Raw genomic sequence first — 14,062 nt, forward strand, 5'->3', positions numbered from 1 at the left:
GCCGAATTCCTAGCTGTAGACTAGTAATTAGTATCAAACACTTGTTCTTATTCTGTCGGTATCGATAGTCTAAGAGTTTTAACCACGTGGTATGGTTAAAAGATTCAGCAATGGTCTACAACCTTTAGTCCCCCTCCTAATGGAGAAAAACATGGTCTACTGATAATTTCTCAAAGTGGGGTTTTATTCAGAATGGCAGACGAGGGCTGTCCCAGGATGTCTGACCCTAACTGGGCTCAGGGGCGGTCCTCTGATTTAGTTCAAATCAAAAGGGAATTGTATTTTTCTTCATTAAACAGTCCACAATCATATTACACCATTATTCAAACAGTATCATCCTCACTCATTCATCTTATACAACAATTAGATGTAAACCTCATATCTGAGGCTATTATATAAACAGCGTTATGGTAATGTAGCCACACCGTCTCTCTTGATCTTCCCAAGTTGTGACAAAAGGACCAGTTTGTAGCTGGATTCTTCACCAATCTTTTACACTTTCTCTGGAACATGACATTTATTTGTACCTCACGTTCTGTGAGGTGGAAGGATTTCCTTTGTCTCCATGAAAACTACTCTCTATAACTGTGTGTCCATGAGGCAGGGTCTTCATTGGGAATTTGCGACCTCACTCTGCCCACAGCAGTCTGGTTGTAGAAGCAGAGAGCGGGGGGATGGTGCTCGCTGTACTCAAAGAGGGCAACATCATGACACTACTCTCACCACCTGGAAGCAGCCCATCAGGAAGTCCAGTACCCAGTTGCACAGGGCGGGGTCGAGACCCAGGGTCTCAAGCTTGATGACGAGTTTGGAGGGTACTATGGTGTTAAATGCTGAGCTGTAGTCGATGAACAGCATTCTGACATAGGTATTCCTCTTGTCCAGATGGGTTAGGGCAGTGTGCAGTGTGGTTGCGATTGCGTCGTCTGTGAACCTATTCGGGCGGTAAGCAAATTGGAGTGGGTCTAGGGTGTCAGGTAGGGTGGAGGTGATATGGTCCTTGACTAGTCTCTCAAAGCACTTCAGTAGCTCAGTTACCTTAGCTTTCTTGGAAACAGGAACAATGGTGGCCCTCTTGAAGCATATGGGGACAGCAGACTGGGATAAGGTTTGATTGAATATGTCCGTAAACACACCAGAGCACACTCTGTGGAGCACACTCCACACTCTGAGGATGCGGCTGGGGATGCCGTCTGGGCCTGCAGCCTTGCGAGAGTTAACACGTTTAAATGTTTTACTCACGTCGGCTGCAGTGAAGGAGAGTCCCAGGTTTTGGTAGCGGGCCGTGTCAGTGGCACTGTATTGTCCTCAAAGCGAGCAAAGACGTTATTTAGTCTGTCTGGGAGCAAGGCATCCTGGTCCGCGACGGGGCTGGTTTTCTTTTTGTAATCCTCTTGTGAGTATTGTAATCCTCTTGTGTCTGAGCCATTGAATTCGTAGTGCTTCCTTTTCAGTGCTTCCTTTGAAGGCCTTGAATATTCGGTCCGAATTGGCTCATTACTTTGTTGGGTTTGAATGTTTGGCTGAAACATTATCAACAACATAGAGGTTATGGAACATCACAAATAGTTTACCACAATATTACCATAATAATTGACGGACATTTTGACAGCATTAACATAAACAAACAGCAGTATTAGGGTTTGTTCACCTAGGGGCGAGCATAGATAATAGATTTTTGTCTTAAACTTTCCCTGATTTCAATATACACACTTTTGTCATGTTTTGCTATGTGTACCATACCCTCAGTCTGAATCAAACAGTAATTATTACCTCAGATTGACTGATTGCTTTGAGATCCCCCAGCATCTCAATCTCCAAACTTCTTCGGAACTGAATATGCTCGTCATTGATTTTCTTTATTTCGTCACATTGCATCTCTTTCTCCATCTCTTCCTCAGTCTGAGAAAATATAACTGTGGAATAACTAGCTGACTTCTCCAGCAACTTACTTATTGACACATTACACTGTATGTCTACATTTTGTAATTATTCAAGAACAATGACATGTAGACGAATAAATGCAAGACCTACTGTAACTGACAATAACAACACCTTGTTTATTAATGTTAAACACAAAATAAGTTAATACGTTTGCTAAGTTAATGTAATATTGCTGGGTCTTACCAATTCCTCAAAGCATTCTCCAAATCTGTGTTTCTCCAGTCCTGGGAACTCTGCTCCAGATTTAAAGAGATCTTCCAAGCTTCTGGCAACAAGGTGTAGAACTTCAAACTCGTAGGCGTAGACATTGCCATCTTCACATAACAGGAGAACCAGCTGCCATCCTGCTGCCGAACAGCGGAAGTCATCCAGGGCACCAATGACCACCATCTCCATTCTCTCTGGAAGGTAGCAGTCTTTCCAAACTTCTAACTGTTCACCATCTCCAGCGTGAACAGTGTCCTCCAGACCCCCGATTCTCAACTCGTAACTTTTCGGCTTTGCAAGAGGTATCTTGTTGTGGCGATGTTTCAACACAATCTTTTCGATTTGGCCGAGGAATTCCACAGCATCTGTGGCAACAACTGACAATAATTAGAAACTATATTTAACATTGTAAATGTCAAGAGTGCAGAACATCCTACTCACAACTTGCAAATATTAACATTTAGAATCGTAATGTATTATTAGCCATCTGATTCAAAGATGCAGTCCTGGATCTTATTAAGCACAACAAATTCATAACCAGGCAGAACACTGAACATGATGACAGACTAACCAGGCAGAACACTAAACATGATGACAGACTAACCAGGCAGAACACTGAACATGATGACAGACTAACCAGGCAGAACACTAAACATGATGACAGACTAACCAGGCAGAACACTAAACATGATGACAGACTAACCAGGCAGAACACTGAACATGATGACAGACTAACCAGGCAGAACACTAAACATGATGACAGACTAACCAGGCAGCACACTGAACATGATGACAGACTAACCAGGCAGCACACTAAACATGATGACAGACTAACCAGGCAGAACACTAAACATGATGACAGACTAACCAGGCAGCACACTAAACATGATGACAGACTAACCAGGCAGCACACTAAACATGATGACAGACTAACCAGGCAGCACACTAAACATGATGACAGACTAACCAGGGAGAGCACTAAACATGATGACAGACTAACCAGGGGAGTAAACAACAAGAGATAAAAGCTTAGACAACAGCCATTTTGGGTAAGCCTGTGTGAAGTCTTAGTGTGGACTAGAATATGTGCATGGATTGTGAGGTTCTGACATGGAGAGGGAGTTCCAGAGCTGGGGGCCTGCACTGCTTAAAGGACGTTCTCACATGGAGCGGAGCCTGTTGCGAGGGAGGGTGAGGAGGCCAGTGTCAGAGGAGCGCAGTAAATCGGTGGGAGTGTAGTAGGTTGGAGAGGTATGTGAGGGCCAGTCTATTTGTCGGTGAGCAAGAGTTGCTTGAAGATGATCCTGGATTGAACTGGGAGCCAGTGAAGTTTGATGAAGGTTGTGATGTCTCAAGGTCTGGTGTGTGTGAGGACTCTGGCAGCTGAGATTGAATCTATGGAAGTAGGTCCAGTGTTTTGTCAGGGAGTCTGTAGAGAATGGTGCTGCAATAGTCCAGGCGTGAATGAGGGTTTCAGCAATGGGGTCGGTGATAGTGGGTCCGAGTTGTGACGTGTTGGAGGTGAAAGAAAGCTGTCTTTGCATAATACATACTGTAGTATGTAGTTTGAAGGAAGTTGAAAATCATCTCTGGAGGGAATGCTAAATAGAATCAGCGCAACGAGTGGAAATCTAGAGGGATCAGCTAGCTTTTTGATTTCCTTGTGGATTTTTTAAGAATCGGCCTCAGGCCTTATATAGTATAGAATGACAACCAATCATAAAACATGAAGACACTGTTTTCATATAGTGAAGGAGGGGCCCTAGTGGCCACAAGTCACCAGTAAGCAAGCAACTTTATCTTCTTATGACATTCAATTTCTCTATCATGAAATTTGAACGTTTATGGAAATTGTTTATTGAAAAACATTAAACGTGTAAAATATGAGGTCTAGTGTTGTCTAAACCTGGGATTCAATCCGATTGCGGGTAACAGGCAATGCGGCTTTTAAAGGCAATGTTCACGGAGATCGCATTCACGGTAAATGCTGCATATGTCAGCTGAATCAGACATTTCCTTTTAAAGTGTCTGAATACAAAGGCCATTGGATGACAATACACTACATAAAGAAATTTGTCTGATACCTTCTTTTTCCTTCTCACAGCAAAGAAACTCAGTCTCTATCTTCTTTAACAACCTGTATAAAATGATAAAAACAGAATACGTTTTGTTTTATTAAACTGTAGAATTATGAATTAATTTAACTAAAACAACAAGAAATACACATTTGCAAATTAGGTAAGGAACCCAGACATGCCTTGAGTAAATTCTTAAACAATTGTAAATTCAGCAAGTCAATAAATGTAATAAACAAAGTGTGGGCCAACGTCATTTCCATGTAAATAACCTGGAGCCTCATATATATATATCATCTCTTACATTTTTTAAATTGAAATATATTTACCCCATTGATGTGATGATTCCCTGATGACTGTTGGGAAAACAATACAAATGCTGGTGAACAAGTAGGGCAAAAAAAGCACTTAAAAAGCACTTAAAAAGCACTTAAACTCGAAGAATCCACACCAAAATGAATAAACACTTCTCATGAATAATATAGATCAAAACTATTTTGGGGTCAAATCAACATGACAATTATAATTTTAAATGTCGTTCCAATAAATCCTTTATTTGAGTGATACGCTCTTTGTCTTTATAAACTAATGTTTTTGCATATTTCCAGTGTGGATGCTGTCTATATGCAGGGTGGTGATAGCCAAGGCTAACCAATTCTAAATGACACTAGCGGTTCGCAATGTAGGGTATTCAATAGTTACCACAGCCACAACGTCCGAAACCCTGCCTGTTTCTACATTTCGCTTCCTAAAATCAGATTTTAAACCTAACCCTAACCTTAATCACATTGTTAACCTTGTGCCTAAACCTAACCTTAAGCTTTTTTATATTAATATTTACGATATAGACAATGCTGACTTTGTGACTGTGATACTAGGTTCACTCGCAAAGTCACCTAAACTGAAAATGACGCAGTTCTTCCAAAACTGCAGCTCATTGCTGGAATACATATTTCCCTACTTCAGTCAACCAGTCCATTTTGAAGTTGTGATAAAGCTTCTCCTCATTTGGCAAGGATTGTAGCTTCTGTATCCCATCAGTTTGACACGTTTTTATAGTCATCTATTTCTATAAGCGCATTCAGCACGCGTGAGCAGAGATCGTAATTCCACGTAGGTTAATGCTGCGGTTATGTAGTCGTCGGAGCGTTCTATTTCCTAACTGCGATGTTGGAAATATGACTTTGTTTCATTCATGTGCATTTTGATCGGAACAATTTTTCAACATATACGATTTTAGCTACTTTGATAAGCTAACTAATGTTGCTTATAATTACGTTTAGCTAGCTTTATTAACATTGATATAAACCCAGGTTCGTTACAATATGATCAATATGGTTAAACTAGCTACCTTATGCCGCACCCATCTTGTGCTTGTCAAAAACGTATTGTTATCTTTTGTTCGAAAATGTAAAAGGTCAGTGGTCGCATTTCGGTAGCTCACACAGTTTCCCGACTTGTAATTCTGATGTGAAGGGTCATTCAAGTGAAACTACACAGTCAGAACTTCCAATAACTCCGATAGCACATGAACGCAGCATATGCTACTTCTCTAATGTATCTAATGGATTTCTCAAGCCAAAGTATAAAACACTTTCTTCTCACCAAAGACACGTTTCTTCAGCAGACATATATTTATTTTATTAGCCTACTCAGGAACCGAAACCATAGAACCAATATTTACGGCAATAGTAATTAGAACAAAATAAACATCATACATTTCCGGAAGGCTATCACCCCTTCATTTAAACACTTATATTACAAACAAGTCTATCGTAACATAGCTTACCAGATTCAAATGTAGCCTGTAAGAAATGTAAAGGCAATTTAACAACAAAACAAAAAACTTTGATCTCCTTCTTTAGGGCTGTTGCGTAAGAAGTGGCGTGACAATTCGTCTTGACTAAACACGGAAGAGCTTGAGAGGACAGTATAGTTCACTGGAAAATGACTGTAGGCAATATGCTGTGTGCATCATATTTCATTATAGGTTCATGACTGAGGCGTGGCCTTTAGACTACGTAGCAAGATTAAACACCTTTTCTCTTAGACTTTAGAAAAAGACGTGGAGGGAAAGGCAGTTTTTAATTAAGTTGTCAATAAAACAAACATTTTGGGGTACTGTTGCAGCTCTCTTCTCCTTTAAACCATCTATTGTGTGCAACGATGTATGGATTTGATTTAATTTGACAGAAATGTAGGTTAGACTATTCTTATAATATCACTTATACCAGTATAACAAAGTCATTGGATACCAGGATACGCATGGATATGTTGTGCTATCTGTGTTAATACGTTCGACCTAAATTAGATATTTTTTAAGTACAACTGATGGAGCTTGCCAGAACGGTTTAGTCGATGTTGATGCCCTGGGCGAGCCTGCAACTCAATCTCTTTGCCCGCTCACTTGTTGCTGACATGTTGTTCCTCTGCATGGGTGTGACTCCTTCATTTCTCATTCTGTTCCACTGAGAATGTTGTTTTAGCTCACCTGGCCAGTACACAATGGAGGAGGAGTTTTTCCAGATTGAAATTGATTGCATTTCTTTTGTAAAAGAAATGCATTCAATTCGCTGGTGTGAACCAAATGCTCCTCTTGAGCGGTTGGTGAACGGCGAAGTCGGCTCAGAGTAAGGTTCTCCGAAGCTATATGGAATTGTTTTAAGGAGGAGGAGAAGTGATTTTGACGCCCTGGGCGAGCCTGGAAATGCTGCTCGTTGCCCGCTCACAGGTTGCTGACATGTTGTTCCTCTGCATGGGTGTGGCTCCTCCATTTCTCATTATGTTCCACTGAGAATGTTTTTTTAGCTCACCTGGCCGGTACATCGGGTGGGAGGAGTTTACATCGGTTGAAAGGGATTTCATTCGTTTTCTAATTGGGCTGCTTCCCAGGTGTGAACCAAATGCCCCTCTTGAGCGCAATGCGAAGTCGGCTCAGAATAGTGTTCGACTAAGCTATATGGAATTGTTATAAGAAGGTCATACCAAGGATAATTTAGCTATTTGATCGAGACCCGTTGAAGTATAACAAAATATATACTCATGTATTTGATGAACAATTGTATTTGGATTTACTGCCCATACATTGAATAACAAATTCACTACATGGAAGAACAGATAGTCCCCCCAATGAATCTATAGGAAGTTTGTTCTGAAGTGTCTGTCCTATATCTGAGAGATATAAGGAAGCTAAGGAAACATTTAGATTTTTATGTACCCCTTATTTTTGCCAATAAAGAGTGCATTCGGAAAGTATTCAGACCCCTTGACCTTTTCCACATTTTGTTACATTACAGCCTTATTCTAAAATGTATTAAATCTTTTTTTTACTCATGAATCTACACACAATACCCCACAGTGACAAAGTAAAAACAGGTTTATTGAGATTTTTGATTTTTTTTTTAATACAAACTAAAATATTACATTTACGTAAGTATTCAGACCATTTACTCAGTACTTTGTTGAAGCACCTTAGGCAGCAAACACAGCCTTGAATCTTCTTGGGTATGACGCTACAAGCTTGGCACACTTGTATTTGGGGAGGTTCTCCCATTCTTCCGTACATATCCTCTCAAACTCTATCATGTTGGATAGGGAGCGTCACTGCACAGCTATTTTTAGGTCTCTCCAGAGATGTTAGATCTGTCTCAAGTCTGGGCTCTGACTCTTAAGGACATTCAGAGACTTGCCCTGACGCCACTCCTGCATTGTATTGGCTGTGTGCTTATGGTCGTTGTCCTGTTGGAAGAGGAACCTTCGCCCCAGCCTGAGGTCCTGAGTACTCTGGAGCATGTTTTCATCAAGGATCTCTCTATACTTTGCTCTGTTCGTTCATCTTTCCCTCAATCCTGACTAGTCTCCCAGTCCCTGCTGCTGAAAAACGTCCCCAAAGCATGATACTTCCACCACCATGCTTCACCGTAGGGATGGTGTCAGGTTTCTTCCAGACGTGACACTTGGCATTCAGTCCAAAGAGTTAAATCTTGGTTTCATCGGACCAGAGAATCTTGTCTCTCATGTCCTGAGAGTCCTTTAGGTGCCTTTTGGCAAACTCCAAGCGGGCTGTCATGTGTCTTTTACTGAGGAGTGGCTTCCGTCTGGCCACTCTACCATAAAGGCCTAATTGATGGAGTGCTGCAGAGATCGTTGTCCTCCTGGAAGGTCCTCCCATCTCCACAGAGAAACACTGGAGCTCTGTCAGAGTGACCATCGGTTTCTTGTTCATCTCCCTGACCAAGTCCCTTCTCCCCGATAGCTCACTTTGGCCAGGCAGCCATCTTTAGGAAGAGTCTTGGTGGTTCCAAACTTCTTCCATTTAAGAATTATGGAGGCTACTGTGTTCTTGAGGGACCTTCAATGCTGCAGATATGTTTTGTTACCCTTTCCCAAGCATTTCTAAAAACCTTTTTTTGCTTTGTCATTATGTGTCATTGTGTGTAGTTTGAGGATTTTTTAAAATTATTATTCCATTTTAGAATAAGGCTGTAACAAAATGTGGAAATGTCAAAGGGTCTGAATACTTTCCCAATGCAGTGTAGACAGGTGTGTGCCTTTCCAAATCATCTCCAATCAATTTAATTTACCACAGGCGGACTCCAATTAAGTTGTTGAACCATCTCAAGGATGATCAACGGAAACAGGATGCACCTTAGCTCCATTTCGAGTCTCATAGCAAAGGTTCTGAATACTTATGCATAGAAGGTATTTCTGTTTTTAACTTTTAATACATTTGCAAACATTTCTAAAAACCTGTTTTTGCTTTGTCATTATGGGGTAATGTATTGGGAAAAAAATATTTAATCAATTTTAGAATAAGTGTTTAATGTAACAAATTGTGGGAAAAGTAGTCAAGGGGTCTGAATACTTTCTGAAAGCACTGTATATACTGTACCTCTGTTCATTTTGTCAACTGATACCTGGGCACCATCAGACGAGTCTTGTGAGGCCTGTGGGCGTCCTAGAGCAAGACAAGCGACGTGTTCCCCAGAGGGGTCAGATTAGTGTGGTTTAGCCCACACTGTTCAGACGCTAGAGACAGGTTGGCTGTAACAAATTCAGATGAGTCCTAAGACTCTTGAGGGGGTCGTAGAGCAAAATGGAGAATACCATCGTGGTCGGGAGAGTCTCATCTTTCCATAATAGTGTGTATGCCAAACCGTTCAGACGCTACAGATGATTTTGTGAGAAGACCGATTTTTGGGATGTCTCATGGTCTGACAAGCACCGCTTTAGCTCTGTCACCTTTCACTGCAGATTTGGATGTGTGACATAGGCGGATGCGGTGGATTGAGACACATCCAATGCAAAAACAGGTATCTCTAACTTAAACAGACAGATTTCTATTAGGAATTTTTTCATTATGCTAATTATATTTATTTGGGGGTGCGGAGATCGACCATAGTTGGTTTAATAGTGCTGCATTAGCGGACTGATATGTAATCTCAGCCCTAGCCCCCGTACACATATCTCCGCGGGGCTCCTTGTCCATTGTACAGACACAGCTCATCGGAGATACAGATTGTTTTTGCGCCAACCTGGCATTCAAGCATTTTTCACTTTTTGCAATTTTTTTATAGGACATAAAACTAAAACTGAGGGCAGTACATTTAGAACTGAGGCGGGCTAAGCCCACTTTAGCCCCCCCCGTACTGCTGGGAAGCCCCAAAATCTGTTTTTTTTATCTTTATTTTACTCTCATTGAGATAAAATGTATTTTGCAAGAGAGATCTGGTCCAAGATATAGCAGCAGGAGGAAACTAAAAGCAACCAACTTTCAGGAATTCTGATGTGATAATTCATCATGCTGTCTGTATTTGTCCTGTGTTACATAAGTTCAGTGACACCTTTTCTTCCAGCCTGGTATCATAGTAACAGTAAGTTCGGGACACCCAAATTAGTATATGTTACGTTTGGTATGGTTACATAAAACAGATGGGTACTTAAGGCAAAACTTAAGGGGCTCCTGTGTGGTATAGCAGTCTAAGGCACTGCATCTCAGTGCAAGAGGTGTCACTTCAGTCCCTGGTTCAAATGAAGGCTGGATCACATCCGGCCGTGGTTGGGAGTCCTATAGGGCGGTGCTCAATTGGCCCAGCGTCATCCAGGTTTGGCCGGGGTAGGCCGTCATTGTAAATGAATAACTGACTTGTCTAGTTAAATAAATAGTAGTGCAGCAGACACCCCTCTAAAACCTCTGGATGCAGTCTACCATAGAGCACTTCACTTTATCACAGGTGACAGGTTTAATACTCGTCACTGCATCCCGTATCAGAAGGTCGGCTGGTCCTGACTAAAGTCCCCTAGATCGCTTCATTACTCCCTTCTTGTTTACAAATCTCTGCTGAAAAGGCTTTGAACCTACCTCATTTCCCGGGTAAGATGTTTAAATATGAGACACCAAACCCGTTTCACAGGGATGGTTAACTCTCCAAGTTCTACTAGTTCATACCAGTCTAGGTAGATCCTCTTTCAGTTTTGATGCCCCCCTTTCTTGGAATAGCCTGCAGAACTCATTGCAACTTGATTCCCTGTTGCTGCCAGGGCAGTTTAACAGTCTAGTATTAGGTGTGTTGAATATACAGTAAGTTGCAGTTATTTTGATTTAAATGAAGAGATTTTTGTGGTTGTAGTGTTTTATTATTTTTGCTTTATCTTTGTTAGAGTTATCCTTTTGTAGTGTGGCATTGTTCTGTTGTATTGCTGTGTTCAGGGCACCTTTTGAAATGAGCCACACCACAATACCTACTAGATGTCCTCATGGTACTGTAGATCTAACTACTACTGATAGTAATGTGTGATAACTGAACTAGTCATGATAAACAGATAATTTAACCAATGTTGGGGATCTTCATCTATTTTACAGTAGTCATTGCCCTATATTCTGGGAGGAAGATAACAGGCTAAGTTGCAAACACATCTACTCGGACATTAACATATCTAAAGCAGTGGAGGCTGCTGAGGGGAGGACAGCTTATAATAATGTCTGGAATGGAGTGTAATGGATGGAATGGAGTAAATAGAATGGTATCAAATGTGTTTGGCATTGTACAGTATAACAATAATCAAGCATGTTATAGTACTGAATTTGTTTCATTTAAATGTATCTCTATGTCCTGGTTTTCCCTAGAATAAATGGATGGAAAAGCTTGTTTTGAAAATCCACAATGGCTATTTTCCTACTTCCTGTTTGGTCTTAGAAAGAGATTACAGTACATTACAGGATATTGGTACATTCATATGATGAGTCAATAAAGATGAATTATCTCATATGGACCTCTTACATAACAAACACAAACACAGCCTTTTATCACTCATCTCTGTGCTTTTTATTATTGTACCACTGTTTTACTGCTAGTGTTTAACTGTAGGACGTGAGGCTTGTTGCTCTGAGGTTTCGTTTCTCCAGCCACATCCGAAGAGCGTTGGAGCCGGTGTAGTACGATTCAATCTCAGTCCAGTATTGACGCTTTGCCTGTTTGATGGTTCGTCGGAGGGCATAGCAGGATTTCTTATAAGCTTCCGGATTGAGAGACCTGCTCCTTGAAAGCAGCAGCTCTACACTTTAGCTCAGTGTGGATGTTACCTGTAAACCATGGCTTCTGGTTGGGGTATGTATGTAACAGTACAACTTTAGACCGTCCCTTCTCCCAGGGTCCCTGGGCGTGAACCAGGGACCCTCTGCACACATCAACAACTGACACCCACGAAGCATTGTTACCCATCGCTCCACAAAAGCCGCGGCCCTTGCAGAGCAAGGGGCACTACTACTTCAAGGTCTCAGAGCAAGTGACGCCACCGATTGAAACGCTATTTAGCGTTCACCACCGCTAACTATGCTAGCCGTTTCACATCCATTACATGTACGTACAGTCACTATGGGGACGACGTCATCGATGCACTTATTGATGAAGCCAATGACTGATGTGGTGTACTCCTCAATGCCATCGGAAGAATCCCGGAACATATTCCAGTCTGTGCAATTAAACAGTCCTGTAGCTGACCACTTTTTTATTGACCGAGTCACTGGTGCTTCCTGCTTTAGTTTTAGCTTGTAAGCAGGAATCAGGAGGATATAATTATGGTCAGATTTGCCAAATGGAGGGCAAGTGAGAGCTTTGTAGATGTCTCTGTGTGTGTAGTAAAGGTGGTCTATAGTTTTTTCCCTCTGGTTGCACATTTAACATACTGGTAACCCTCTATGGTATGGTGTTTCCCTCAGGCACCAAACCACCTTTTTGGACCTCACACCGCCCCTATAATTTTTTAAAATAAAATTATATTTTTGGGAACAGAAAAATGTATTGAGATCAGATGCTTCATCGATGAGAATATTAGCAGAATGTGGGCCCAGTTTCACCTACTTCCCTCCTCTCCCATGCACGACTCGACTTCCTCTCACTACCATAGTTGTAAGGGCATGTTTCAGCTTTATAGCCCTGTGACGTGTCTGGGTTACTGTAATAACCCAGACAACAATAACCCAGATACTACTTGTCAGTGAGCACTGCACTAAGGTATGAAGGCGTAACATGCCCAAAATAGCTACTAGCTTTCCGGATCCACGTCAAAATGTCATTTTGCCTATTGATTTAATATCCTACAGAAAAACACAACTGCAGCTGAGTAAGTTAACATGTTAAAATCTGTATGGATGTTACTTCTTCCTTCTCTTCTTTTCTGTGCCCCGCCCTAAAACATTTTAACTCCCAGTCATTCATTTGCTTGGTTTCAGCACCCACGGCAATCATGAGCAGCTCCGTAAGTAGAAATCAATAAAACAAAGTACAATATGAATCATCTTAATATTACTATTAATACCATGTTAATATTACATTAAGTTGTTAAAGATTCATTTTTCTATTTACAGAGGCAGGTACCACCTAATAAAAGGTTAGTGTCAATTGTGATCACTTATGATAGTGCAAGATAAATATAGACTAATATATACATCTATACATATATGCTTTGATTTTTGCATTTGTGAGATAATTGTAGATATTATTAAAATAGTTAGTTCAGCAAATGTGTTTCCTTATCTTGAAAGCAGTCTATGGACAAGGGCAGACTGCAATCTACACTTTTATTTCATTAACTAGCCACTTACAACTAATGCTAATAAGCATTTTAGGACCAAAAAATAAAAGCTTTCCCTTTACCCCTTTCCGTATGTTTTAAATGTCATGTCTAGATCATCTCTTAAATTGATTGTCACTCAATGACTTGGTTTTACATTATTTTGCAATAATTATGGCATGATTTAATGGGATACTAGGCATTTTGGCAATGAGGCCCTTTATCTACTTCCCCAGAGTCAGATGAACTTGGAGATATACTTTTTATGTCTCTGTGTCCATCTAGTATGAAGGAAGTTAGAGGTTGTTTCGCCAACTGGAAGTCTATGGGTATCGACTAGCATGGTAGTTGATACCCATGAGAGGTTGACTTGAAAGTAGTGCCAACTGTCATTTGTTAGCAGTGGCTCGTTAATTGAAACCAAATTGTGGATTACAGTTAGTTCTTATTCACATATTGCATTCAAGCTAAGAAAACAAACTATCTAAAAATGTAATTACGCTGAACAATCCCTTTAAGGTGTTCAGAAGTAGTTAACATTCAGATCTATTTCCAGAGTAAAATGCACATTTTTTAGGTTATTGTGCTGTAGAATTTAGTATTTCATTTGTGTTAAGCTGTTTTTCAAATTATTGTAATAAAGTTCAATTGTTAATTACCTAGTGTCGTAGTTGATCAGAGTTGTTAAATTGCTTAACTAGTGAAATTGCACAACTATAAAAAAACGATGCCAATTTGTGTGCTGAAGAGAACAAAGAAGACAG

At 40.7% G+C, this 14,062-nt stretch overlaps 1 protein-coding gene across 2 annotated transcripts; it reads right to left on the bottom strand.

Moving 5' to 3' along the window:
• Window positions 1-1,027: 1,027 nt before the first annotated feature.
• Window positions 1,028-6,131, bottom strand: LOC110486979. Of its 2 annotated transcripts, none has more exons than XM_036941785.1 (6): window positions 6,016-6,131; window positions 4,556-4,582; window positions 4,236-4,288; window positions 2,128-2,528; window positions 1,774-1,902; window positions 1,028-1,523 (listed from the first exon to the last, which is right to left on the bottom strand). In XM_036941785.1, exons 2-6 carry the CDS (start codon window positions 4,558-4,560, stop codon window positions 1,239-1,241), a joined length of 873 nt encoding a protein of 290 aa, XP_036797680.1. In that variant the 5' UTR covers window positions 4,561-4,582; window positions 6,016-6,131; the 3' UTR covers window positions 1,028-1,238. The 2 variants fall into 2 exon arrangements, with proteins under 2 accessions (XP_036797680.1, XP_036797681.1); XM_036941786.1 differs by having other exon boundaries at window positions 1,197-1,523; window positions 2,128-2,516.
• Between the last annotated feature and the right edge of the window lie 7,931 nt (window positions 6,132-14,062).

This window comes from Oncorhynchus mykiss, chromosome 13 (assembly GCF_013265735.2).
Source record: "Oncorhynchus mykiss isolate Arlee chromosome 13, USDA_OmykA_1.1, whole genome shotgun sequence".
In the NCBI taxonomy this organism is placed as follows: Eukaryota; Metazoa; Chordata; class Actinopteri; order Salmoniformes; family Salmonidae; genus Oncorhynchus; species Oncorhynchus mykiss.

Coding starts and splice junctions, on each gene's coding strand:
- LOC110486979 (XM_036941785.1), bottom strand. Junction 1,903..2,127: donor GAGAATGCTTTGAGGAATTG/GTAAGACCCAGC, acceptor ATATTTTCTCAG/ACTGAGGAAGAGATGGAGAA. Junction 1,524..1,773: donor AAGCAATCAGTCAATCTGAG/GTAATAATTACT, acceptor ATAATGTTTCAG/CCAAACATTCAAACCCAACA.